At 47.2% G+C, this 25,308-nt stretch overlaps 1 protein-coding gene across 3 annotated transcripts in view; it reads left to right on the top strand.

Moving 5' to 3' along the window:
* The first annotated feature begins 382 nt into the window (after positions 1 to 382).
* The window catches only part of LOC121293765 (transient receptor potential cation channel subfamily V member 6-like), a 54,436-nt gene continuing 29,510 nt past the window's right edge, over positions 383 to 25,308 (top strand). For 2 of the 3 annotated variants that reach the window (XM_041217058.1, XM_041217057.1), the window contains exons 1-6: positions 383 to 680; positions 2,511 to 2,608; positions 6,773 to 6,895; positions 8,887 to 9,027; positions 16,113 to 16,211; positions 20,607 to 20,779. In XM_041217058.1, the coding sequence (XP_041072992.1) occupies positions 550 to 680; positions 2,511 to 2,608; positions 6,773 to 6,895; positions 8,887 to 9,027; positions 16,113 to 16,211; positions 20,607 to 20,779 (765 nt within the window). In that variant the 5' untranslated portion in view covers positions 383 to 549. The remainder of the gene's footprint in view (positions 681 to 2,510; positions 2,609 to 6,772; positions 6,896 to 8,886; positions 9,028 to 16,112; positions 16,212 to 20,606; positions 20,780 to 25,308) is intronic. The other variant, XM_041217059.1, reaches the window with a different exon arrangement.

Here is a 25,308-nt window from a genome sequence, read left to right as displayed (position 1 = left end):
ACTGGTTGGTCTGATAACACCCATTTTACATGTTGCACAATATCAAGACTACTCCCTCATGTGAAGAAAATCTTTCTTGCATCTGTCCCAAAATGACCTTTCACTAGTCCAACTTTCAGTAATCTAAAAGTGGGTGGCTATTCAGGTGAAGGATCAGAAAGTCATGAATTTTTTAAAGCGTTTGTTAGATAGGGGGCCCTTCCTATGCTGCATTACATTGACCTGGAAACACAGCCAGCAGGACTCAAAGAGTTAAGGCACAAATGTGGGAAATGTTTGTTGCTCCTCCCAAGGGTGTTCCAGTTCCTGCAGTGTGACTACATTATCAGCCTCTGTCTGAGAGAATGTGCAACAAGCTGGATGCACTGAGCTGAAGCTAACTTCGTATAAGATTTTATCTGATTGTTTGCCAACAAGCGGCAAAGCAAGTTTTTGTTTCCTAAAGCTAAGCTCCAACGTTTCATTCTAATAAATCAGCTGGAGACCATTGCTGGAAAAGGTCCCTCTTGATTTTTGGCAGTGTCTCTGTGTCTGGAGTCCAGGGACAAAATGCCGAGGCTCTTATGGGAATGCTGGAGGTTGACCTTCCTGAATTGGCTGCGTGGGCTGGTCCCGGATTTGCAGTCCGAGGAAGGGTTGGGTCCAGAGGTGTTCGAGCTGCATGTGCTTCAGCAGAAGAGGTGAGCGAGTGTGAGTGCGAGACGGTGATCGCAAACGGTGTGCTTGAGTGTGACAGCCGCACCTTGTTGGATGAAACCATTTCCTGCACCCTGGACACTGCCGCTTCACAAATCAGTTTGTGAGTGAGTCAGTGTTCAGTAGAACCCTGATCGAAACTGTCCCAAATCCATTGAGGGGCCAGAGTAAAATGGGAAATAAATAGAGGGAAAACAGTTGTGAAAGAATATATAATACGTGTAAGGATGAATTGTCTGAGGCAAAGGCAGACAGGAAGCACCAACCGGATGATCTAGCACAGAGACCAACCATGCTCCCAGTTTCCTGGGGATCCCAACAGTGGAGCTTTGCAAAGTTTGAGACCTGGAAGTTAAGCTGTGATATTATCAGATGGTAGTTCAATGGAACGGTGTCACATTTGTCATCTGCTAGTTTAACTGAAGCGCTGACCCCTTCTACGCCTCCAGCTTTCTAGGTCTTAAGTTCTCCCTGACCCTCCCCACCTCTCTACACTTTTCTCCTCCTTCATGACCCTCCTTAAAATCTACCTTTTTGAATTAAAGTTATGGTCTTCTGCTCTCATACCCTTTTTGCGGTTCAGTATCAAATTGTTATCTGATAAACATCCTGTGAAGCAACTATGTTAAAGGTGCTATATGCTGTTGTTGGTTCGAATGTTTTAGACCTTCATATGCTAATATTGTACAGTATAATGGGCACCCTGGCATTGCTGTTGGCTTGCAGGCTACCTCCTCATTCTCTCAAGGCAGGAAGGGCCTCACAGTAAGCAGTTGTCACCACAGATGCCATTGGTGCCACCACACACATTGGCATTGGTTGAATCAAGGTACCCCTTTCTCACTTAGTCTGACCCCCAACCAACTTAGAGTGCAGTGAATGCCAACTGCCTATGCGGAAGGAGTTGGAAAGGTCCATCCAGTAGCATTATCTGGCCCTTTGGCCCCTGTAATCAATGAGCCTGGCACAATAATCTGAGTGTACATACATGCAATTGAAAGCTGGAATACTGTAATGTGTGTCCATGTGTATTGTATGTGTGTGTCTAAGTGTAAGCCCATATTTACTGTGGCAGAACCTGATCGACTTACTGTGCATTTCCAGCATTTTTTTCAGCATAAATTTAATGGAAGGCTGCAGATTGACTGAAAGATTTGAGTCATATGCTATCATATCATTAAACTTAATGATCATGCGGGCCCCTCCCCCCCCCTAAATGGGATTGGCACTATTCCATAATTGTCACTAGGTGCCAGCACGAAGCATTCTGAGCTCAGGAATAACAAAGGCTGCAGAATACACTGGATAGACAATCAATTTCTGATAAACATCCCACTTGGGTAATTAAACTATTATTTCTTATTACAAAACTGAACTACTGCATACTCATAGTCTTTTCTGATTCTTTTTTTATACAGAATAGAGCTCCTTTTTTACTGTCCCCATTAAAACACTCCCAGGACAGCTATGGCACAGGTTAACTACAGAGTAAAGCTTCCAATACATTGTCCCCATCAAACAATCCCAGGACAGGTACAGCATGGATTAGACACAGGGTAAGGCTCCCTCTTTACTGTCCCCATTAAACATTCCCAGGACAGGTACAGCACGGGTTAGATACAGAGTGAAGCTTCCTCCATGTTGACCATCAAACAGTCCCAGGACAGGTAAAGCATGAGGGTAGATATAGTAGATATAGACAGCATCTGTCAAGCAGTCTGAAAATACAGAAACAGTGAAAGGATTGAACACAGAAAGCTAGAGCTGGTTGTTGTCAATATATATTAAGGTATCCACTCGTTCTTTATTAACAGGATCAATGAATCACCTCTACTTTTTGCAGCCAAAGAAAATAAAGATCAGGATATTTTTAAACTTGCACAATGTCCATCATTTAATCTTTTGGAAACAGGTGAGAAGGGTTTTAAAAAATATATCTACTCCACATGCACATCATGCCCAAATTTCTATTCTCACAGTTTGTAGTCCTGTTTTTATTTAATGTTAAGACTGCCCATGTGAGGATTTAGAATGAAAACTCTATGTACAACAGTTGCCTGTTTGTCACAATGTAGTTGCAGTAGTTTTCCAATATATGGTGCTGTGGAGCACGTTTCTGACGTTTCCCTCCAACACTGTTCCCAGCTTGTGCACAAAGTCGCTTTTTCTCATCAGAGTCAATTTATTAGACTTTCACAATCTTCTTTATTTCAATTTTAATTTCTGGGCTCTGTCATGGTACAGGGGTTAAAGCAGATGCAGAGAGTCCCGCTGGAAGTTTATGTAAAGTGAGGACAGAGTCAGACTATTCAGAGATGTCTCTATGACCTGTAATCTGCTGTCGATCAGTATTACTGCTGATTGCAAAAATATATCTCAGCAAGAACAGAGATAGGAGCAGGAGGGGGCCACGCAACTCACTGAATCTGTTCTGCCATTCAGTTATATCACAGCTGATCTGTACCTTAACTCTATCTACCCGCCTTATTGCATTATTCCTATCCAATTATTCACATCTGAAAAGCTGGAGACAGTAATATGTCTGATAATTATCTTATTCATTGCAATACATTAATCTTAAAACCCCATATAGAACAATGCACAACAACCTTACATCTAACACTTACATGTGTAGGATTTGGTGAGGGATCATGAGAATGCCTTCTCCAAGCCTGTTCATGCTCCCTGGTCTTGAAGGTAATGGAGCAAAAACATTACTCCTCCTTCTATATTATTTACTTAGTGGCCTGTTCCCACCACCCTGACCCCTACCCCACCCTGTTCCCAGTTGTTTGAATAGATTCCCAGATAGGGACGAGGGAGCCTCACGTCTATTCAATATCATACTGTCACTCCCTTTCAATGCTTGTCCTGAACCATAGCTTTGAACCGTAGCTTTTCAGTTCAGCTCTAAAACAACACATTGCCATTTTATATTGCAGCGACCTACATCCCCCCACCTCTCTCACCCCCATCTGTGTGTTTAAACCCTAACAATCCGTTGAGCTCAACATTATCCAACCAGCTTCTTTAGTTATTGATCCCTATGGACCTATCCTCACAGTGCAATATCTACAGCCCCGAAATTAATCCTTCTCCAAAGTCATCAATGCTTTTGAGGATTTGGGAGAACACAGTTGTAACAAATTTGATCTACATTACTGTTATAGAGTCATAGAGTCATAGGGGTCCACAGCACAGAAAAAGGCCCTTTGGCCCATCGAATCTGCACCGGTCAAACAAGTGCCTAACTATTCTAATCCCGTTTTCCAACACTAGGCCCATAGTCTTGTACGCCACGGCATCACAAGTGAACATTCAAATACTTCTTAAATGTTTTGAGGGTATCTGCCTCTATTACCCTTTCAGGCAGTGAGTTCCAGATTCCCACCACCCTCTGGGTGAAAAAAATTCCTCCTCACATCCCCTCTAAACCTCCTGCCCCTTACCTTAAATCTATGCCCCCTGGTTATTGATCACTTCACCAAGGACATAAGTTTCTTCCGTGGTGGAAGCAGGTACGATAGTGGTATTTAAGAGGCAGCTTGACAAATACATGAATAGGATGGGAATAGAGGCAAAATGTTTTAGTTTGACAGGCAATATGATCAGCGCAGGCTTGGAGGGCTGAGGGGCCTGTTCCTGTGCTGTACTTTTCTTTGTTCTTTGTTCTTTGTCTACCCTATCTATGCCACTCATAATTTTATACATCTCAATCATGTCCCCCCTCAATCTCCTCTGCTCAAGGGAAAATAACTGCAGTCTATCCAATCTCTCCTCACAACTAACACACTCCAGCCCAGGCAACATCCTGGTAAATCTTCTCTGCACTCTCTCTTGTGCAATCACATCCTTCCTAAAATGCAGATTCCAGAACTGCATGCAATACTCTAGCTGTGGCCTGACCAGTGTTTTATACAGTTCCAGCATAACCTCCCTGCTCTTATATTCTATGCCTCAGCTAATAAAGGCAAGTATCCCATATGCCTTCTTAACCACCTTATCTACCTGTCCCGCTACCTTAAGGGACCGGTGGACATGCACATCAAGGTTCCTCTGATCCTCAGTACTTCCCAGGGTCCTACCATTCATCGTGTATTCCCGTGCCTTGTTTGTCCTGCCCAAGTACATCACCGCACACTTATCCGGATTAAATTCCATTTGCCACTGATCAGCCCATCTGACTAGCCCATCTATATCCTCCTGTAATCTAAGATTATCCTCCTCATTATTTACCACCCCACCAATTTTCATGTTATCCACGAACTTACTGCTCAACCCTCCTACATTCAAGTCTAAATTGTTTATATATACCACAAACAGCAAGGGACTCAACACTGATCCCTGTGGAATCCCACAGGCATCCACTCACAAAAACACACCTCGACCATCACCCTCTGCTTCCTGCCACTCTGCCAATTCTGGATCCAATTTGCCAAATTGCCTTGGATCCCATGGGCTTTTACCTTCGTTATCAGTCTTCCATGCAGGACCTTATCAAAAGCCTTGCTGAAGTCCAAATAGATTAGGTCAAATGCATAGCCCTCATCTACACACCTGGTCACCTCTTCGAAAAATTCAATCAAATTGGTCAGACATGACCTCCCCTTAACAAAACCATACCGACTGTCCTTGGTTAATCCCTGCCTCCAAGTGTAGATTAATTCTGTCCCTCAGAATTGCTTCCAATAGTTTCCCCACCACTGAGGTTAGACTGACTGCCTTGTAGTTCCTTGGTTTATCCCTTCCTCCCTTCTTGAATAACAATGCCAGATTCGTTGTCCTCCAGTCCTCTTGCACCTCTCCTGTGGCCAGAGAGGTATTGAAAATTATTGCCAGCGCCCCTGCTATCTCCTCCCTTGCCTCACTCAACAGCCTGGGATATATTTCATCCAGGCCTGGAGATTTATCTACTTCTAAGCCTGCCAGACCACTTAGAAGCACCTCCCTTTCTATGCTAATTTCTTAAATTATATCACAGTCCTTCTGCCTGATTTCCATTCCCACGTCGTCTGTCTCACTTGTGAACACCGACATAAAGTATTCATTTAGAACCCTACCTACGTCTTCCAGCTCCACACACAAATTACCACTATGGTCCTTAATGGGCCCTACTTTTTCCCTAGTTATCCTCTTTCTCTTAATGTACTTGTAAAATAACTTTGGATTGTCCTTTACTTTACCTGCCAATGTTTTTTCATGCCCTCTTTTTGCTTTCCCAATTTCCTTTTTAAGTTCCCCCTACACATTATATCGTCCTCTCGGGCTTCTGCTGTTTTGAGCCCTCGGTATCTGCCATAAGCCTCCCTTTTTCTCTTTATCTAATCCTGTATATCCCTCGACATCCAGGGTTCCCTGGGTATGTTGGTCCCACCCTTTGTCTTTACTGGAATATGTTGGCCCTGTACTCTCCCTATTTCCTTCTTGAATGAATCCCACTGCTCTGATGCAGATTTACCTGAAAGTAGCTGCTCCCAGTCCACTCTGGCCAAATCATATTTGATCTTATTAAAATCAACCTTCCCCCAATTTAGAACTCTGATTTCTGGCCCATTTCTGATCCTTTTCCAATAACAACCTTGAATCTAACGGAGTTCTGATCACTATCTGCAAAACGCTCCCCACTGATACCTCTGCCACTTGCCCAGCTTCATTCCCTAAAATTAAGTCCAGGACCTTGTAGGACCTTCTACGTACTTGTGCCTTTCTTAGAAATAAAAGTAATGCAAAAGCATATCTATCTCCTTACCTAACATGTGATGTGCCAAAGAAGGGTCCAGCTAGAACATTCAGATTAGATCAGGGTAAAGTCGCCCTTCCTTGAGTAACAGCATTGGAACTGAGCAGATCATGCCCCCTATCCAACCCGCCATCTTGGAAAGTCACGGTTACCTGTCTCTGAAATGCCACCCCTCACCCTGCTCCCCCCACCACTCCTCCTCTTCCCCAAAATGGCACAGTGAATCTCTGGATTCCTCCCCAAGTTGCTCAACGTCTCTTCTCAGTTGTCTTTTCTTCCTTTCAGCACCAGCTTTACTAAATCCCACCTCAGGCTCTCTTCATTCTCTTTCTGCAGGCACTATGGGGGAGACAGCGTTACATGTAGCAGCCATGTACAATGCCAATAAGGCAGCGATCGCACTCCTTGATGTAGCGCCTGAACTCATGAACATTTCAATCACGGGGGAGCTGTACGCAGGTACAAGCTGCATTTCTACTGGATTTTCTTCCCATCTGCCTGAGGGGTTTTCAGCATTGTGATCCCGGGAAACCCAAATACAAGTACTGTACACCTCTGCGCATATACAGTATTGTGTGAGGAATAGAGAATGGGCAATGAGTGAGAAATGGAGGATGGGTATTGAATAAGGTGTGGGGGGTGGGTGATGAGTGGAAAATGGGGACTGTGTAGTGAGTGAGGAATGGGGGACGTATAGTGATGAGGAATTGGGGATGAGTAATGAGTGAGGAATGGGGGATGGGTAGCGAGTGAGGAATGGGGGATGGGTGGTGAGTGAGGAATGGGGGGTGGGTAGTGATGAGGAATGGGGCAGGGTAGTGAGTGAGGAATGGGGGCTGGGTAGTGAGTGAGGAATGGGGGAATGGGTAGTGAGTGAGGAATGGGGGGATAGGTGATGAGTGAGAAATGGGAGGTGGGTAGTGATGAGGAATGGGGGATGAGTGAGAAATGAGGGTGTGTAGTGAGTGAGGAATGGGGATGGGTAGTGGGGAATGGGGGATGGGTAGTGAGCGAGTAATGGGTGTTGGTAGTGAATGAGGAATGGGAGATGGATAGTGAGTGAGGAATAATGGGATGAGTGATGAGTAAGAAACGGCGGTTGGGTAATGAGTGAGGAATGGGGGGTGGGTAGTGAGGAATGGGGAATGGGTAGTGAGTGAGTAATGGGGGTTGGGTAGTGAGTGAGGAATGGGGATGGATAGTGAGTGAGGAATGATGGGTTGGGTGATGAGTAAGAAATGGGGGGGTGGGTAGTGAATGAGGAATGGGGATGGGTAGTGAGGAATGGGAGTGGGTAGTGAGTGAGTAATGGGGGTTGGGTAGTGAGTGAGGAATGGGGGATGGATAGTGAGTGAGGAATAATGGGATGAGTGATGAGTGAGAAATGGTTGGGTAATGAGTGAGGAATGGGGGATGGGTAGTGAGGAATAGGGGTTGGGTAGTGAGTGAGGAATGGGGATGGATAGTGAGTGAGGAATGATGGGTTGGGTGATGAGTGAGAAATGGAGGGTGGGTAGTGAATGAGGAATGGGAATGGGTAGTGAGAAATGAGGGTTGGGTAGTGAGGAATGGGGGATGGGTAGTGAAGAATGGGGGATGGGTAGTGAGCGAGTAATGGGGGTTGCGTAGTGAGTGAGGAATAATAGGATGAGTGATGAGTGAGAAATGGTTGGGTAATGAGTGAGGAATGGGGGATGGGTAGTGAGGAATGGGGGTTGGGTAGTGAGTGAGGAATGGGGGATGGATAGTGAGTGAGGAATAATGGGATGAGTGATGAGTGAGAAATGGTTGGGTAATGAGTGAGGAATGGGGGATGGGTAGTGAGGAATGGGGGTTGGGTAGTGAGTGAGGAATGGGGATGGATAGTGAGTGAGGAATGATGGGTTGGGTGATGAGTGAGAAATGGCAGTTGGGTAATGAGTGAGGAATGGGGGATGGGTAGTGAGGAATGGGGGTTGGGTAGTGAGTGAGTAATGATGGGTTGGGTAGTGAGTGTGGAATGGGGGATGGGTAGTGAGTGAGAAATGATGGGATGGGTAGTGAAGAATGGGGGATGGCTAGTGAACGAGTAATGGGGGTTGGTAGTGAGTGAGGAATGGGGGATGGATAGTGAGTGAGGAATAATAGGATGAGTGATGAGTGAGAAATGGCGGTTGGGTAATGAGTGAGGAATGGGGGATGGGTAGTGAGGAATGGGGGTTGGGTAGTGAGTGAGTAATGATGGGTTGGGTAGTGAGTGTGGAATGGGGGATGGGTAGTGAGTGAGGAATGATGGGTTGGGTGATGATTGAGAAATGGGGGGTGGGTAGTGAGTGAGGAATGGGGGGATGGGTAATGTATAATGTATGAGAGTGTTGGGTGTGAGTGTGATTTTGGCTGAAGCTACTGATGTTTTTTGTGAATAGATATTGATCAGTTCAGAAATGATTAGAAATCATTTTGCTAAATAGGGGAAACAGTCCTTCACATCGCTGTGGCAAATGGGAATGTGAGTCTGGTGAAAGAACTGATTAGTCGGAAAGCTGACGTGGTAACACCTCGAGCAACTGGGACCTTCTTCAGAAAAAACAGTAGGAGTATCATATATCATGGTGAGTGGAGCATCCATTCAGGCCTACTATTCAGTATCATTGGTAGAGCTTCACCCACTTTAATAGCTGGGGTATTGCGGTTTCTTTATGCCTGACACTCTGACAGGCATTTCCAGCAGACTGCTACTGGAATGACAAAGACAAAAATGTTGGCTTTAAATTTAGTAACAACATCTGACATCAATGAAGCACCTTAAATGTAGTAATCAATCCCAAAGCACTTCACAGGAGCATAATCAATCACAAAGTGACACTGAACAACGTAAGATGATATTCAGACAGGTGACTTGGTCACACAGGCAATGTCTTAAAGGAGAAAAGAGAAGTCAAGATATGGAAAGAATTAGGGAGGGAATTCCTCTGTTTGGGGCCTTGTCAGCTGAAGGCACAGCCGCCAATGCTGGGGCAAAGGAAATTAGTGATGGGCAGGAACCAGATTTGGAGGAATACAGATATCTCAGAGGGTTGTGGGGCTGGAGGAGGTTAAAGAGATAAGAGGTCATGGAGGGATTTTGAACATAAGAATGAATATTTTGAAATTCGAGGCATGGGCCAGATGCCAATGTGGGTCAGCGAACGTAGCAGTGTTGGGTAATCGAGACTTGGTGTGAGTTGGGTTATGGGCAGCTGAGTATTGGATGAGTGCAAGTTGATAGAGGATGAAACACCCAGTGGGAATGGGCTGAGTTGAGAATTCTTAAGCTTTGGAATGAAAATCGCAGGAGGCAAAGGTTTTAGCTTTGAAATTCCGATCAGCCTATTTCAATGGAAGTGCAGCATAGCAGGTTTTAAGGGCATTTATACCTGGCCAGGCTGCCTTGGCAATCATCCCTGTCATCCAAATGTAGGGCCAGCCCTGTTCGATACGCACCTTCACATTATTTTGCAGACCCCCTGGAAAGTCTGTTTGGACCGCCAGGGACCTGTGGATCCCAGTTTCAGAATCACAGATTCAGATCTTAAGCTCTGGAATTCTCTCTTATGCCTCTCCCCTTGCCATCTCCCGTTCATTCTTTATGGCCCTTCATAAGCCACATCTCCCTGACAAAGTGTGCTGGTTCAGTTGGCTGGGTGGCTGGTGTGGATCTGATTGGTGCCCACAGCATGGGGTTCAAGCCCTGTTCCTGCTGCAGTGGATTTGAATCCTGCCTTCGTGCTCTACCCATTGTGGAGGTTGTGGGGCTGTGGGTCAGACCTGCCTTCAGAAGAGAACTGAAGAAGATTATATGTTAAATTAAATCACCTCAAGGTTAAATTCCTCTAGCAACACAAGAGTTAACATGTTGCAGTACAGTTCAATTCTGCAGTCTCTTAGCACAGTTATTAGCTCATGGTTGCCTAGTGATATTCAGTCTTTATAAGTGATAGGCAATCACCATCACCAACAAGACAAAACCTAACCAAGTCCCCTCAACATCCAATTCCATTACTATCACTGAACCTCTGACTATCAGCATCCTGGGGGTTACCATTGACCAGAAACTGAACTGGACTAGCCATATAAATACCGTAGCTACAAGAGCAGGTCAGAAGATGAGAATTCTGCAGTGAGTAACTCACCTCCTGACTCCTCATAGCATCTCCACCGTCTATAAGGCACAAGTTAGGAGTGTGATGGAATACTCCCCACTTGACTGGATGAGCGCAGCTCCAGTAACACTCAAGAAGCTCGACACGATCCAACACGAAGCCGTCCACTTGATCTGCACCCCATCCACTACCTTAAACATTCACACTTCACCATCTGCAGAGTGGCAGTAGTGTGTACCATATACAAGATGCACTGCAGCAACTCACTTAGGTACCTTCCAAACCTGTGATCTCTACCACCTGGAAGAACAAGGGCAACAGATGCATAGAGACACCACCACCTACAAGATCTCAAAGCCATTCACCATCCTGACTTGGAAATATATCACCAGTCCTTCACTGTCACTGGGTCAAAATCCTGGAACTCCCTCCCTAACAGCACTGTGGGTGCACCTGCACCACAGGAACTGCAGCAGTTCAAGAAGGCAGCTCACCACCACTTTCTCAAGGGAAATTAGGAATGGGCAATAAATGCTGGCATCTAATGAAATAATAAAAGCAAAATACCATACTATTATTTTTATAGAACTGGCAATTTCAGTTGAGGCATTGAAGTGATGACTCATCAGTCTGTTCCTATAGCTCAGGCAGATGTTAACAATCCCTTGGCACCATTTGAAACATTGGGAGTTGTCCTGGTATCTTGATCAATATTGTTCCATAAACCAACACAATCAAAAACTCAATATCACAGAATCACAGAAGTCTAATGGCATAGAAGGAGGCCATTCGGCCCATCATGTCTGCACCGGCTCTTCAAACCAGCATTATGACTTAGTGCGATTGCCCTGCCTTTTCCCCATACCCCTGCACGTAGTTTCTATTCAAATAATCATTTAATGCCCTCTTGAATGCCTTGATTGAATCTGCCTCCACTAGCGCATCATTCATCTCTTGCTATTTTTATATCTTGCTATGTGCACCTTAACTGCCAGATTTGCCCACATAACAGCAGTGACTGCACTTCACAAAGTAATTCATTGGCTGTGAGTGTCCAGAGAATGTGATAAGACATGTTACAAAACCAAGTTCTTCCACCCTTTCTTTCATCATTGTCACTCTTTCATGAAAAATTAGGAACAGGAGAAGGCCATTCAGCCCTTCAAGTCTGCTGCACCTGCTGCATTCAATTAGATCATGACTGTTCTATATCTCAACTCCATTTTCCCATCTTAGCTCCATATTCCTTGATATCCCTACTTAACAATAATCAATCAATTCCAATCTTCAAACCTCCAAATGATCTCCACCATTCACAGCCTTTTGAGAGAGAAGTTCCATATTTTCACTAGCCTTTGTGTGAAAAAGTGCCTCCTGTTGTTCCCCCTCATTGTCGGCTCTAATTTTAAGATGGTTTAACACATTCATAGAAGTTACCTAAACGGAGAAACTCCCACACAACTGTATTAATTTAAAACAAAAACAGAATTACCTGGAAAAACTCAGCAGGTCTGGCAGCATCGGCGGAGAAAAAAAGAGTTGACGTTTCGAGTCCTCATGACCCTTCGACAGAACTTGAGTTCGAGTCCAAGAAAGAGTTAAAATATAAGCTGGTTTAAGGTGCGTGTGTGGGGGGTGGAGGGATAGAGAGACAGAGAGTTGGGGGGTGGGGGGGGGGGGGTGCGTGGTTGTAGGGACAAACAAGCAGTGATAGAAGCAGATCATCAAAAGATGTCAACGACAATAGTACAATAGAACACATAGGTGTTAAAGTTAAAGTTGGTGATATTATCTAAACGAATGTGCTAATTAAGAATGGATGGTAGGGCACTCAAGGTATAGCTCTAGTGGGGTTTTTTTTTATTATATAATGGAAATAGGTGGGAAAAGGAAAATCTTTATAATTTATTGGAAAAAAAAGGGAAGGGGGAAACAGAAAGGGGGTGGGAATGGGGGAGGGAGCTCACGACCTAAAGTTGTTGAATTCAATATTCAGTCCGGAAGGCTGTAAAGTCCCTAGTCGGAAGATAAGGTGTTGTTCCTCCAGTTTGCGTTGGGTTTCACTGGAACAATGCAGCAAGCCAAGGACAGACATGTGGGCAAGAGAGCAGGGTGGAGTGTTAAAATGGCAAGCGACAGGGAGGTTTGGGTCATTATTGCGGACAGACCGCGGGTGTTCTGCAAAGCGGTCGCCCAGTTTACGTTTGGTCTCTCCAATGTAGAGGAGACCACATTGGGAGCAACGAATGCAGTAGACTAAGTTGGGGGAAATGCAAGTTTCTCTGTTGTCTTGCTCACCTTCCTTGCTTTCCATTTCCCTCCTAGTGTTTGACAAGGTGTTTACTAAAACCCGCTTTCACAGCCATATCTCCTTTCTCAGTGACTGTCTCCGTCTCCGACTTACCCCACGTGGATTTCAACTGAAATTCCACCCCTCATGTTTCGAACCCACCCAGGATTACAGGTATCTCCGGGACATAAAACGTTTCTTGGACTGCTGTTCCCGTCACATTCTGAAATCCACACTCGGTGCCATGCGCCGCCATATGAACACACTCGACCTCTCCCTCCAGCAGCACCGCCGTACCCTTTTTCAAAGCTGCGTGCCCCCAGTTTCATTTTATCCTTCGGCTCATCCGACGCCTCAACAAGAAACTTTTTCTCTTTCTCTCAAGTGCTAAGGAACGCAAGCTCCAACAACTCATCGACACCAACACCCATCTAGGACCCTCCACCCCTGCCTATCCCTCCATCCCCACCCCATCTTCCAATCCCAGCCCCAGCCGTGTATTCACTATACCCCCTGACCTTCCCCTCTCCGATGCTGAACGTTCAGTGCTCAGCAAAGGACTTAGTTTCATACCCTTACGCCCTCACCTCAATGAATTTCGGGCTCGGCATGATACTGAACTCTTCTTCCGCCGTCTTCGTCTCCGGGCTCACTTCTTTGGGCAGGAGACCTCTCCCAGTTCAACGGATCCTTTTATCCATCTCCAATATTCTCCCTCCACCTGGACCCCTCCCTCTGGATTCTTACCTTCTCTCGATCTTTTCATTGAGAACTGTCGCCGCGACATTAGTCGTCTCAATTTCTCTGCTCCTCTCACCCATTCTAACCTGTCTCTCTCTGAACTTACTGCACTCCATTCTCTCAGGTCCAACCCTGACATTGTCATCAAACCCGCTGACAAGGGTGGTGCTGTTGTTGTCTGGCGCACTGACCTCTACCTCGCGGAGGCTGAGCGTCAACTCGCAGACACTTCCTCCTACCTCTCCCTGGACCATAACCTCACCACTGAACATCAAGCCATTGTTTCCAGGACTGTCACTGACCTCATCCCCTCTGGGGATCTCCCTCCCACAGCTTCCAACCTGATAGTCGCCCAATCTCGGACGGCCCGCTTTTATCTCCTGCCCAAAATCCACAAACAGAACTGCCCCGGTAGACCGATCGTCTCAGCTTGCTCCTGCCCCACAGAACTCATTTCTCGTTATCTTGACTCCCTTCTCTCTCCCCTTGTCCAGTCCCTTCCCACCTACATCCGTGATTCCTCTGACACCTTACGTCACATCAACAATTTCCAGTTCCCTGGCCCCAACCGCTTCCTCTTCACCATGGACGTCCAATCCCCCTACACCTCCATCCCCCACCAGGATGGTCTGAGGGCCCTTAGCTTCTTCCTCGAACAGAGGCCCGAACAATCCCCATCCACCACTACTCTCCTCCGTCTGGCTGAACTTGTTCTCACGCTAAACAATTTCTCCTTCAACTCCTCTCACTTCCTCCAAATAAAAGGTGTGGCTATGGGTACCCGCATGGGCCCCAGCTATGCCTGTCTCTTTATGGGGTATGTGGAACATTCCTTGTTCCAGTCCTACTCCGGCCCCCTTCCACAACTCTTTCTCCGGTACATCGATGATTACTTCGGTGCCGCTTCATGCTCTCGTCGGGACTTGGAAAAATTTATTAATTTTGCTTCCAATCTCCACCCCTCCATCATTTTCACGTGGTCCATCTCTGACACTTCCCTTCCCTTCCTTGACCTCTCTGTCTCAATCTCTGGTGATAGACTGTCCACCAATATCCATTACAAACCCACCGACTCCCACAGCTATCTTGACTACAGCTCCTCACACCCCGCTTCCTGTACGGACTCCATCCCATTCTCTCAGTTCCTTCGCCTCCGTCGCATCTGTTCCGATGATGCTACATTCAAAAACAGTTCCTCTGACATGTCCTCCTTCTTCCTTAACTGAGGTTTTCCACCCACGGTCGTTGACAGGGCCCTCAACCGTGTCCGGCCCACCTCCCGCGCATCCGCCCTCACGCCTTCTCCTCCCTCCCAGAAACATGATAGGGTCCCCCTTGTCCTCACTTATCACCCCACCAGCCTCCGCATTCAAAGGATCATCCTCCGCCATTTCCGCCAACTCCAGCATGATGCCACCACCAAACACATCTTCCCTTCACCCCCCTTATCGGCATTCCGTAGGGATCGCTCCCTCCGGGACACCCTGGTCCACTCCTCCATCACCCCCTACTCCTCAACCCCCGCCTATGGCACCACCCCATGCCCACGCAAAAGATGCAACACCTGCCCCTTCACTTCCTCTCTCCTCACCGTCCAAGGACCCAAACACTCCTTTCAAGTGAAGCAGCATTTCACTTGCATTTCCCCCAACTTAGTCTACTGCATTCGTTGCTCCCAATGTGGTCTCCTCTACATTGGAGAGACCAAACGTAAACTGGGCGACCGCTTTGCAGAACACCTGCGGTCTGTCCGCAATAATGACCCAAACCTCCCTGTCGCTTGCCATTTTAACACTCCACCCTGCTCTCTTGCCCACATGTCTGTCCTTGGCTTGCTGCATTGTTCCAGTGAAACCCAACGCAAACTGGAGGAACAACACCTCATCTTCCGACTAGGCACTTTACAGCCTTCCGGACTGAATATTGAATTCAACAACTTTAGGTCGTGAGCTCCCCCCCCCCCCCATCCCCACCCCCTTTCTGTTTCCCCCTTCCCTTTTTTTTCCAATAAATTATAAAGATTTTCCTTTTCCCACCTATTTCCATTATATAATAAAAAAGAACCCCACTAGAGCTATACCTTGAGTGCCCTACCATCCATTCTTAATTAGCACATTCGTTTAGATAATATCACCAACTTTAACTTTAACACCTATGTGTTCTATTGTACTATTGTCGTTGACATCTTTTGATGATCTGCTTCTATCACTGCTTGTTTGTCCCTACAACCACACCCCACCCCCCCACCCCTCCACCTCTCTGTCTCTCTAGCCCCCACACACACACCTTAAACCAGCTTATATTTCAACTCTTTCTTAGACTCGAACTCAAGTTCTGTCGAAGGGTCATGAGGACTCGAAACGTCAACTCTTTTCTTCTCCGCCGATGCTGCCAGACCTGCTGAGTTTTTCCAGGTAATTCTGTTTTTGTTTTGGATTTCCAGCATCCGCAGTTTTTTTGTTTTTATCTCTGTATTAATTTAAATGTCATCAGTTTCAGTTTCTGGCTGTATTTGTTTGTCCAGGTGAGCACGTGTTGTCTTTCGCTGCTTGTGTTGGGAATGAAGAGATCGTCCGGATTCTGATTGAAAATGGGGCCGACATTAGGGCACAGGATTACCTGGGTAAGAGTCGGAAAGGGGCGCCCCTCATTTTGATTTCACTGCTGAGTTGTTGAAACAATGCAGAAATGTTGCTCGATGGATTCATACCTTGGAGTGACAAGCCAAGATCTGCAGTGATGTGTGCATTGCACCAGCTGACAGACAGGCTTCTGTTGTGCTCAAATATCATTAGTCTAAGCTGATCCGATCTGCTCACAATAATGTTTGACTGTACGGGAACACTGTGAGTGCAATTGGTCTTCAGCAGTGGTTTGCAGTGAATTGACAGTCCGTATTACACCACACCCGATCCTCTTCTGTTTGCTTCACACCATTTCACCGTTCTGCCAGAAATTACTGCCACCGTGCCGGCGGTAGATCTCTGCAGCAGTGACTACAGCCTTCCTGGTCCTGGAACCTAGAAAAGCATCAGCCAGCAATCTGTCCTCCCTCTAACTAACTCTCTTGGGTGCTGGATTTAGATTTGGAGTCAAGGGATCCCCAAATTCAAACTTGGCTGAACTTCCAAACTCCCTCCCGTCCCCTGCCCCTGCCCCACCCCCATATACACCATTGCACTCACACTCTTACAGAGTCAATATAAACATTATGAACTGTTCAGGGTTTGTGGGGTGGGGGAGTGAGGGGAGTGTAAGGGAAGCATAATTACCTCCCCCAAACCCTCATACTTTGGCTGCCACTTATGCCAGGATTGACAGCTCCCCAGGGGCTTCTGGCTTGTCAAACTCTACCTGTGATCAGAACAAGCTCAGGAGGTCTCAGCACTGGCTCAATTGGTAAGGCTCTCACCAGAGTGACAAGGTGGAGGGTTAAGGTCCCGCCCCAGAAGCTTGAAGTCAAAATCTAGGCTGACACTCCAATACAGTACTGAAGGAGTGCTGCACTGTCAGAGGTCCCATCTTTCAGATTGAATCAAGTCTGCTCTCTCAGGTGGACAGGCAAAATCCCATGATGTTCTTTCGAAGAAGAGCAGTGGAGTTCTCCCCACTGTCCTGGCCAATAATTTTCTTTTCACAATCATCATCCCAAACAGATATCTGGCCACTATCACATTTTGAGGGATCATGCTGTGTGCAAATTGGCAGCCACAGTTCTTACAGTACAACAGTGACTACACTTCAAAAATACTTCATTGGCTATAAAGCGCTCTGGGATGTTCTGTGGTCGTGAAAGACACAAGTTCATTCTTTCTTGGAAAAACTCAGCAGGTCTGGCAGCATCGGCGGAGAAGAAAAGAGTTGACGTTTCGAGTCCTCATGACCCTTCAACAGAACTTGCGTTCGAGTCCAAGAAAGAGTTGAAATATAAGCTGGTTTAAGGTGTGTGTGTGGGGGTCGGAGAGATAGAGAGACAAAGAGGTGGAGGGGGGGGAGTGGGGGGGTGTGATTGTAGGGACAAACAAGCAGTGATAGAAGCAGATCATCAAAAGATGTCAACGACAATAGTACAATAGAACACATAGGTGTTAAAATTAAAGTTGGTGATATTATCTAAACGAATGTACTAATTAAGAATGGATGGTAGGGCACTCAAGGTATAGCTCAAGTGGGTTTTTTTTATATAATGGAAATAGATGGGAAAAGGAAAATCTTTATAATTTATTGGAAAAAAAAGGGGAAGGGGGAAACAGAAAGGGGGTGAGGATGGGGGAGGGAGCTTACGACCTAAAGTTGTTGAATTCAATATTCAGTCCAGAAGGCTGTAAAGTCCCTAGTCGGAAGATGAGGTGTTGTTCCTCCAGTTTGCGTTGGGCTTCACTGGAACAATGCAGCAAGCCAAGGACTGACATGTGGGCAAGAGAGCAGGGTGGAGTGTTAAAATGGCAAGCGACAGGGAGGTTTGGGTCATTATTGCGCACAGACCGCAGGTGTTCTGCAAAGCGGTCGCCCAGTTTACGTTTGGTCTCTCCAATGTAGAGGAGACCACATTGGGAGCAACGGATGCAGTAGACTAAGTTGGGGGAAATGCAAGTGAAATGCTGCTTCACTTGAAAGGAGTGTTTGGGTCCTTGGACGGTGAGGAGAGAGGAAGTGAAGGGGCAGGTATTGCATTTTTTGCGTGGACATGGGGTGGTGCCATAGGAGGGGGTTGAGGAGTAGGCGGTAATGGAGGAGTGGACCAGGGTGTCCCGGAGGGAGCGATCCCTACGGAATGCCGATAAGGGGGGTGAAGGGAAGATGTGTTTGGTGGTGGCATCATGCTGGAGTTGGCGGAAATGGCGGAGGATGATCCTTTGAATGCGGAGGCTGGTGGGGTGATAAGTGAGGACAAGGGGGACCCTATCATGTTTCTGGGAGGGAGGAGAAGGCATGAGGGCCCTCCTTATCGGCATTCCGTAGGGATCGCTCCCTCCGGGACACCCTGGTCCACTCCTCCATCACCCCCTACTCCTCAACCCCCTCCTATGGCACCACCCCATGTCCATGCAAAAAATGCAATACCTGCCCCTTCACTTCCTCTCTCCTCACCGTCCAAGGACCCAAACACTCCTTTCAAGTGAAGCAGCATTTCACTTGCATTTCCCCCAACTTAGTCTACTGCATCCGTTGCTCCCAATGTGGTCTCCTCTACATTGGAGAGACCAAACGTAAACTGGGCGACCGCTTTGCAGAACACCTGCGGTCTGTCCGCAAGAATGACCCAAACCTCCCTGTCGCTTGCCATTTCAACACTCCACCCTGCTCTCTTGCCCACATGTCAGTCCTTGGCTTGCTGCATTGTTCCAGTGAAACCCAACGCAAACTGGAGGAACAACACCTCATCTTCCGACTAGGGACTTTACAGCCTTCTGGACTGAATATTGAATTCAACAACTTTAGGTCGTAAGCTCCCTCCCCCATCCCCACCCCCTTTCTGTTTCCCCCTTCCCCTTTTTTTTTCCAATAAATTACAAAGATTTTCCTTTTCCCACCTATTTCCATTATATAAAAAAAAACCCACTAGAGCTATACCTTGAGTGCCCTACCATCCATTCTTAATTAGCACATTCGTTTAGATAATATCACCAACTTTAATTTTAACACCTATGTGTTCTATTGTACTATTGTCGTTGACATCTTTTGATGATCTGCTTCTATCACTGCTTGTTTGTCCCTACAATCACACCCCCCCACCCCGCCCCCACCTCTTTGTCTCTCTATCTCTCCGCCCCCCACACACACACCTTAAACCAGCTTATATTTCACTTTCTTGGACTCGAACGCAAGTTCTGTTGAAGGGTCATGAGGACTCGAAACGTCAACTCTTTTCTTCTCCGCCGATGCTGCCAGACCTGTTGAGTTTTTCCAGGTAATTCTGTTTTTGTTTTGGATTTCCAGCATCCGCAGTTTTTTTGTTTTTATTTCATTCTTTCTTTGTTGACCATCCATGATTAGGTTAAAGGAAGCCAGTATTTGAATTGCTAGTTTGTTTGCTAAACTGAGGCTTTGTCTGCTGTTTCAGTAATGTGGGGAGATACTAAAAATCCATGGCACTACTTGGCAAGGAACAGGGAGTTCTCCCTGCCAACATTCCTCCCTCTATCAATGCAAATCAAAACAGATTAATTAGTCAGTTATCTATTTGCTTTTGTGAGATCTTGTTGGGTGCAAAATGGCTGCCGCATTTTGTATTAATAATATTCACTGCACTGCACAAGTAATTCCTTCCAAGCATTTCTGAGTTAGATGATAAATCTCTATAAAAATAAAGAAAGCACTTATATTTATGTGGAAAGCAGTGTGAGATTGTTTGATTTACTGATGTTGATTGGGGGACAAATGGGGAACTCCCCTACTCTTCTTTGAATTCATTCACCTGAAAAAGCAGACACAGCCTCTGTAAATTTGTTATATTATTTGGAAAGAGCTAGGAACTAACTGCTATGGGGGTGTACATCCAGGGTGCCACATTTACTTCTGCACAGCAGTCAGATGCCAAGCAACAATGTACCAGTCCTCCAACCCCGTGGAGAGCAGTAAGAAATACACTCAAGGAAGCTCCAGCATTTTGAGTCTAAACGTGTGATTATGTCAAGCTTCAGGGAACTAGAATAACAGCCTCAATTTAATGTCTCATCTGAAAGACAGCACCTCTGACAGTGCGGCAAACCCTCGGTACTGAAGTGGAATGTTAGGCTGCATTTTGTACTCAAGGTTCTGGAATGTGACTGAAGTTGGAATGGGAACTCACAACCTTCTGATTCAAGGGTGGTAATTTTACTACCGAGTCACAGCTAACGCTTAATCTTCTTTTCGTTAATGTATTTAGGAGGTGGAGGCAGTTCTATAAAAGACTGAAGATCCAGTGGCTGGTGAGAGGTGATGACCAGAGGGGGGAAGGAGGATTGGCTGAGATGAGAGGGGCAACCTTTCCCGCAAAATAGAAAACCCTCTATCCTGATATGTCTTTTTTCAGGTAACACTGTTCTTCACATTCTGGTGCTCCAATCAAAAAGTCCTCTCATCCCACAGATGTATGATTTAATCCTGTCCTACGACAAGCCAGAGAATGAGACTGCAGTTGACATGATCGTTAACAGTAACAGACTGACCCCCATCAAACTTGCAGCGGTCGAAGGAAATGTTCAGGTCAGTAACTGTTGTTTCTGTTTACATTGCCTTGTCCACATTTCTTTCCTATTCTGTCCTTGTGACACTGACTTTATACTGAGATACGGTTCCACTGATGTTGACATGTTTCTTCATTTTGCTCCAACTGATGCTCTTCATGTTTGAACCGAGCAAGCGAATGTTGGGAGGCCATTCAATGGTGCAGGTGGGCGGAATTGTCCCAGAAGTGCGGGAGCAGGTGGGAAAAGGGACGTTTTACCCACTGGCCGCAATGGCAGGTTTTCACGCTGTATCGTCCCAATCCCTCATTAATCACGCATTCCCGGGAAACATGCCTGGCCCCGCCATCATCTCAATCCTTCATTAAACCGGGTGCCATAGTTAAATGCTGCCCCTGCAGAGAGCTAGCACTCTTCAAAGGATAGGAAGCTTCTGGGAACTGTCGGCTGCCAAAGGGAGGAAACATGCTTCCCCCAGATTTAGTGCTGCCTCCCTCAAGCATCCACTGGATGTAGTGGAGGCCCGCCGTGATGTCCTCTACCCCGACTCTGTGTGAAGGCCAGCAAGCAAGGTCACTAATCCAGCATGGGAGGCGGTGGCAATGGTGGTCAGCGCCAACACCCTGCAAAAGAGGACAGCCACCCAGTACCACTACAGGATCAATGATCTCATCCATTCCACCAGGGTAAGTCAATCTTCTCATCACTCTCAACTCACAAACTCACAAACCCATCACACACCCACAAGGATCTCACACCTCATGGGACAATAGCACTAACTCTCACACACCCTCACATCTCCATCAGGCTCATATCCTCTGGAGCCCATGTCCTTATCCCATCCATGGCTCCACTCAGCATACAAACATTCCACAGAGTGCCCTGTGTTCTGCTCACACTCTCTTCACCTGTTTTCATATAGGGGAAGCCTGCTCACAGCAGCAGGAAGAGGTCCCAGACCAGGGGTGGAGTGGCCCACATTAGGCCCCTCACTCACATTGAGCAGCGTGTCATTGTGCTGCCTGGTGAGGATGTGGACTGTGTCAGTGGTGACGGTGAGGTCGGTGGAGAATACCCTCGTGAGGATCCTGCACCACATCATCCCTCTCTCCATGCAACTGTGCTCCATGCTCTCCCTCTCCTGTTTTTGACTCTGCTGCTATGCACTAATTATCTCTACTTTTGTTCACAGGGAGCTCTGCCAAGTGACCAACACCCTCAGCCAGCCATTCCCTTAGCTCCATCCAGGTCCTCACCTCCGGCCAACAGGAAACCTCCTCCAGTGAAGAGCTGGAAATAAGTAGCCTGGAAGACCCATCACAGCGTTTACCCACACCCTCCACCAGCGCAGAGACACACACCTCGACCTAGATTCACAGCAGGCTCGGGTTCACAATCTGGTGGTCGCCGCACGAATATGTGTCCACAGCAGGAGGAGGCAAGTTCAGCCGAGCTCCCTGGCATTCGGAGGACTGCTGGGGAAGAGCATCTGTGAGGTCCGAGTCAGATGATGGGCCTCTGGATTCGGCCTTGCAACTCATCGCGGAGAGTCAGCAGAAGGTGTGGGAACATCACACAGAGCGGTTGGAAGCCCTCAACGCAGTGGCACACGAGTCAGAGGAGTGTTTTTGCCTGCTGTCTGATGAAGTGGTGCCCACATGTGTGTGTGTGTATGGAGGTCTCCATGGGAAGGACGGCAGACGCCATGGAGACCCTGGTCCAGCAGAATGTGGAGACGTGTGCAGACCTGCACTCCATTGCAGTAGCCATGGGTGAGTTCCTGCAGTGGCAACGTGAGACACGGGACACCTCAATGTCCCTCCAGGTGCTTGTTCCCCTCAAGGAGTCAGGCTGGGGCCCTTGGGCTCACAAAAGGAGGAGAAGCGGCAGCTGGACACCCCTGTCATCCACTCAGGAATCTCAGGGGATGTCCTCTCCCTCCGAGTCTCCATTGCCTGTGACCTACCCCTGTCACTGCAGAGGGAGCAGCCGGCCCACAAGAGGACAGCCAAGGCAAGCCGGGGCCCTCAAGGCATCGGTCTCCAGAGGACCCACGCTGAAGTCATCAGAGGCAGCCAGGCCAACCATTGCACAAGCTGTCTCCAACCTATTGCAGATGTCAGGGCAGCACCTAGAAGAACTGGTAGGCCTAAAAAAGTTAAGAATTTCTGATCATAAATGGTTGCATGGGTGAACACATTCTGTCTCTTTATAATCTGAAAATATATTCGCTTAATGTGTAATGGTGTCTTTCAGCTTCATTGACAGGCTTTGTGAGTCCTCCCACTGCATATCCCCCCCACTAGCAGTTCAGCTGCAGGCAACTAGCCCACAAGTGATTCTGGAGGGTGAGGTGTGTGTGTGGCAGGGCCTTTTGGAGCCTCGTGCAAGCACTCTCCCAAACATGGGATCCTTCCCCCATCACACTCATCTCAATGTCCCGAGCATTTTCAATGCTGCCGGTGGGGTTCTCTTTCAGTTGTCCATCTGAGCTGACCTGCATCTCCGCCCACCCATTGATCACCGTCCTTTGCAGAACCTCTTCTTGCCCAACACGAGGCTCTTTTTGCTTTCAAGTTTAGAAGCACGGTACTGGTAAAGTTTGTCTTCAGCTCCCCTGCCCTTTCCCCTCCCCCAGTCACCCATCCCCTTTCCCCCATTATTGTCAACTTCCCTGGCATCACCTTCCACCTCCCCACCATCACCTATCAACCAGAACTCTTTTCTTTCTGGGATGTCCAGGTGAACGTGCACGTTCCCTATATTCCTGAAAATCCTACTCCCATCCACATTGCCCTCCCAACCTCCTCCATCCCACCCCCAGGGTCTGTGTCTGCCTCCGAGTCCCTACCAACCACCCTCAACGTCCCTTCTACTGCTACCTCGTGCATCTTCACCACCCCATCCTACCGGCTCACTCTGCCCTATCTCATTCTCACCATTCCCTCCTACCCTACCCATCCTTATGGATTCCTTCCCCTTGTGAACTCCTCCCTCCCCTTGGACTCCTTCCTCCCCCCCGAAACTCTTTCCTCCCCCAAAGTCCTGACCCCTCCAAACTCCTTCCCCCCGAACTCCTTCCACCCTGAGCTCCTTCCCCTACACCTTCCTCCCCCCTTACACCTACCTCCTCAGTTGCTGCATTCTCCCCCATTATACCCTCTTCTCCAGTACTCCCTGCACCCTCCAACATCACCCCTACCCCCAACACCATTGTTCTCCTCCTCCCAACCTCATCTCCAGCCCCCACCCGGTACACCTTCCTCTCCCGCTCACAGCTGGACCATCCTCTCCGCCCCCTTGACAATAATCTGTAACAGACCACGGCCAAGACACGGATGTCCTGAAGCAGACCCTAAACGGTGACCTTCCACCTTCCGTGAGCTGCTACGCGGTGGTGTCATGTCCAGCAGAATCCACCCAGCATGTGATGCACATGTTCCTCCAGGGTCCAGTTGTTGTTGAGCTCCAGCACCTTCTGTTCCTCACATGTCCGCATGTGACCAAGGCCCTGATGGTAAGTCCCGAGTTCTGCACATCACACTTGTCAAGAGTTGTTCTGTACTGGCATGTTTTCCCACCGATTTGACGTGGAGAGATGATTCCGGTGAGCAGGGCTTATAATTAAATGCAAATGTATCAAAATGACGTTCCCAATGTGCGCCAGCGGACGTGCAATGGGCAGAGCGGACAATCACAAACTGGTTTCACGACCAATTCTTTGGCTTTCCCACCATATTGTCCGCTCACGTCTGCCATGACACCTGATGCCATCGGGCACGAAAAATACCGCCCCCTGCCCTTTCCCAAAATCCACACACTCCCACATTCTAGGAGGGGAAAAAAATTACAAGATAACCATCAAGACTGAGAACAGCGTGGAGAACTTATTTTACCCTTTTCGAGAGGAGTTGAAATAAAAAGCGAAGGAGTTATGTTAAACCTTCTATAACCTTGGTTAATCCATATTATAAAAGAAAGAGAATCTGGAGAATGTGCAAGCAAGATTTACAAGGACGATGCCAGAACTGAAAAGTTATAACCATCAGAAACGATGAACAGGCTGGGGCTCTTTTCAATAGAAAAGAAAAGGCAGAGGTGATCTGATAGAAGTCTTTCAAATGATGAAAGAGCTTGAATGGGTAGACATGGAGAAGATGCTTCCAAACATGCTAGAGTCTGGAACTAAATATCAGAAATACAAGATAGTCTCAACAGGGAATTCAGGAGCAAATCATTACTCAGAGAGTGGTTAAAAAGTGGAACTCAGTACCACATTGTGTTTTTGAGATGAATAGCAGAGGTACATTTGAGAAAAAGCTATAGAAGTATATGAGGGAGAAGTGAATGAAGGATATGTGGATCGGATTAGTAGAGGGCTGGGATGATGCACTGTGAAATATAAATGCCCGCACAGAATGTCTTCTTTCTCCGCTCTAGACTCCACGTAACCCTTCATCCAGAGCATTGTCATCAATCGTAGCCCTGCAACTGAAACCAACTAACTTGACAGAGACAGAGGAGAAGACCTGGGCGTTTCCTGCTTAG

The sequence above is a fragment of the Carcharodon carcharias genome, chromosome 22 (genome assembly GCF_017639515.1).
Source record: "Carcharodon carcharias isolate sCarCar2 chromosome 22, sCarCar2.pri, whole genome shotgun sequence".
Taxonomy (NCBI): domain Eukaryota; kingdom Metazoa; phylum Chordata; class Chondrichthyes; order Lamniformes; family Lamnidae; genus Carcharodon; species Carcharodon carcharias.
Note: the sequence above shows the minus strand (reverse complement) of the source record. Positions and strands in the feature narration are given on the sequence as shown.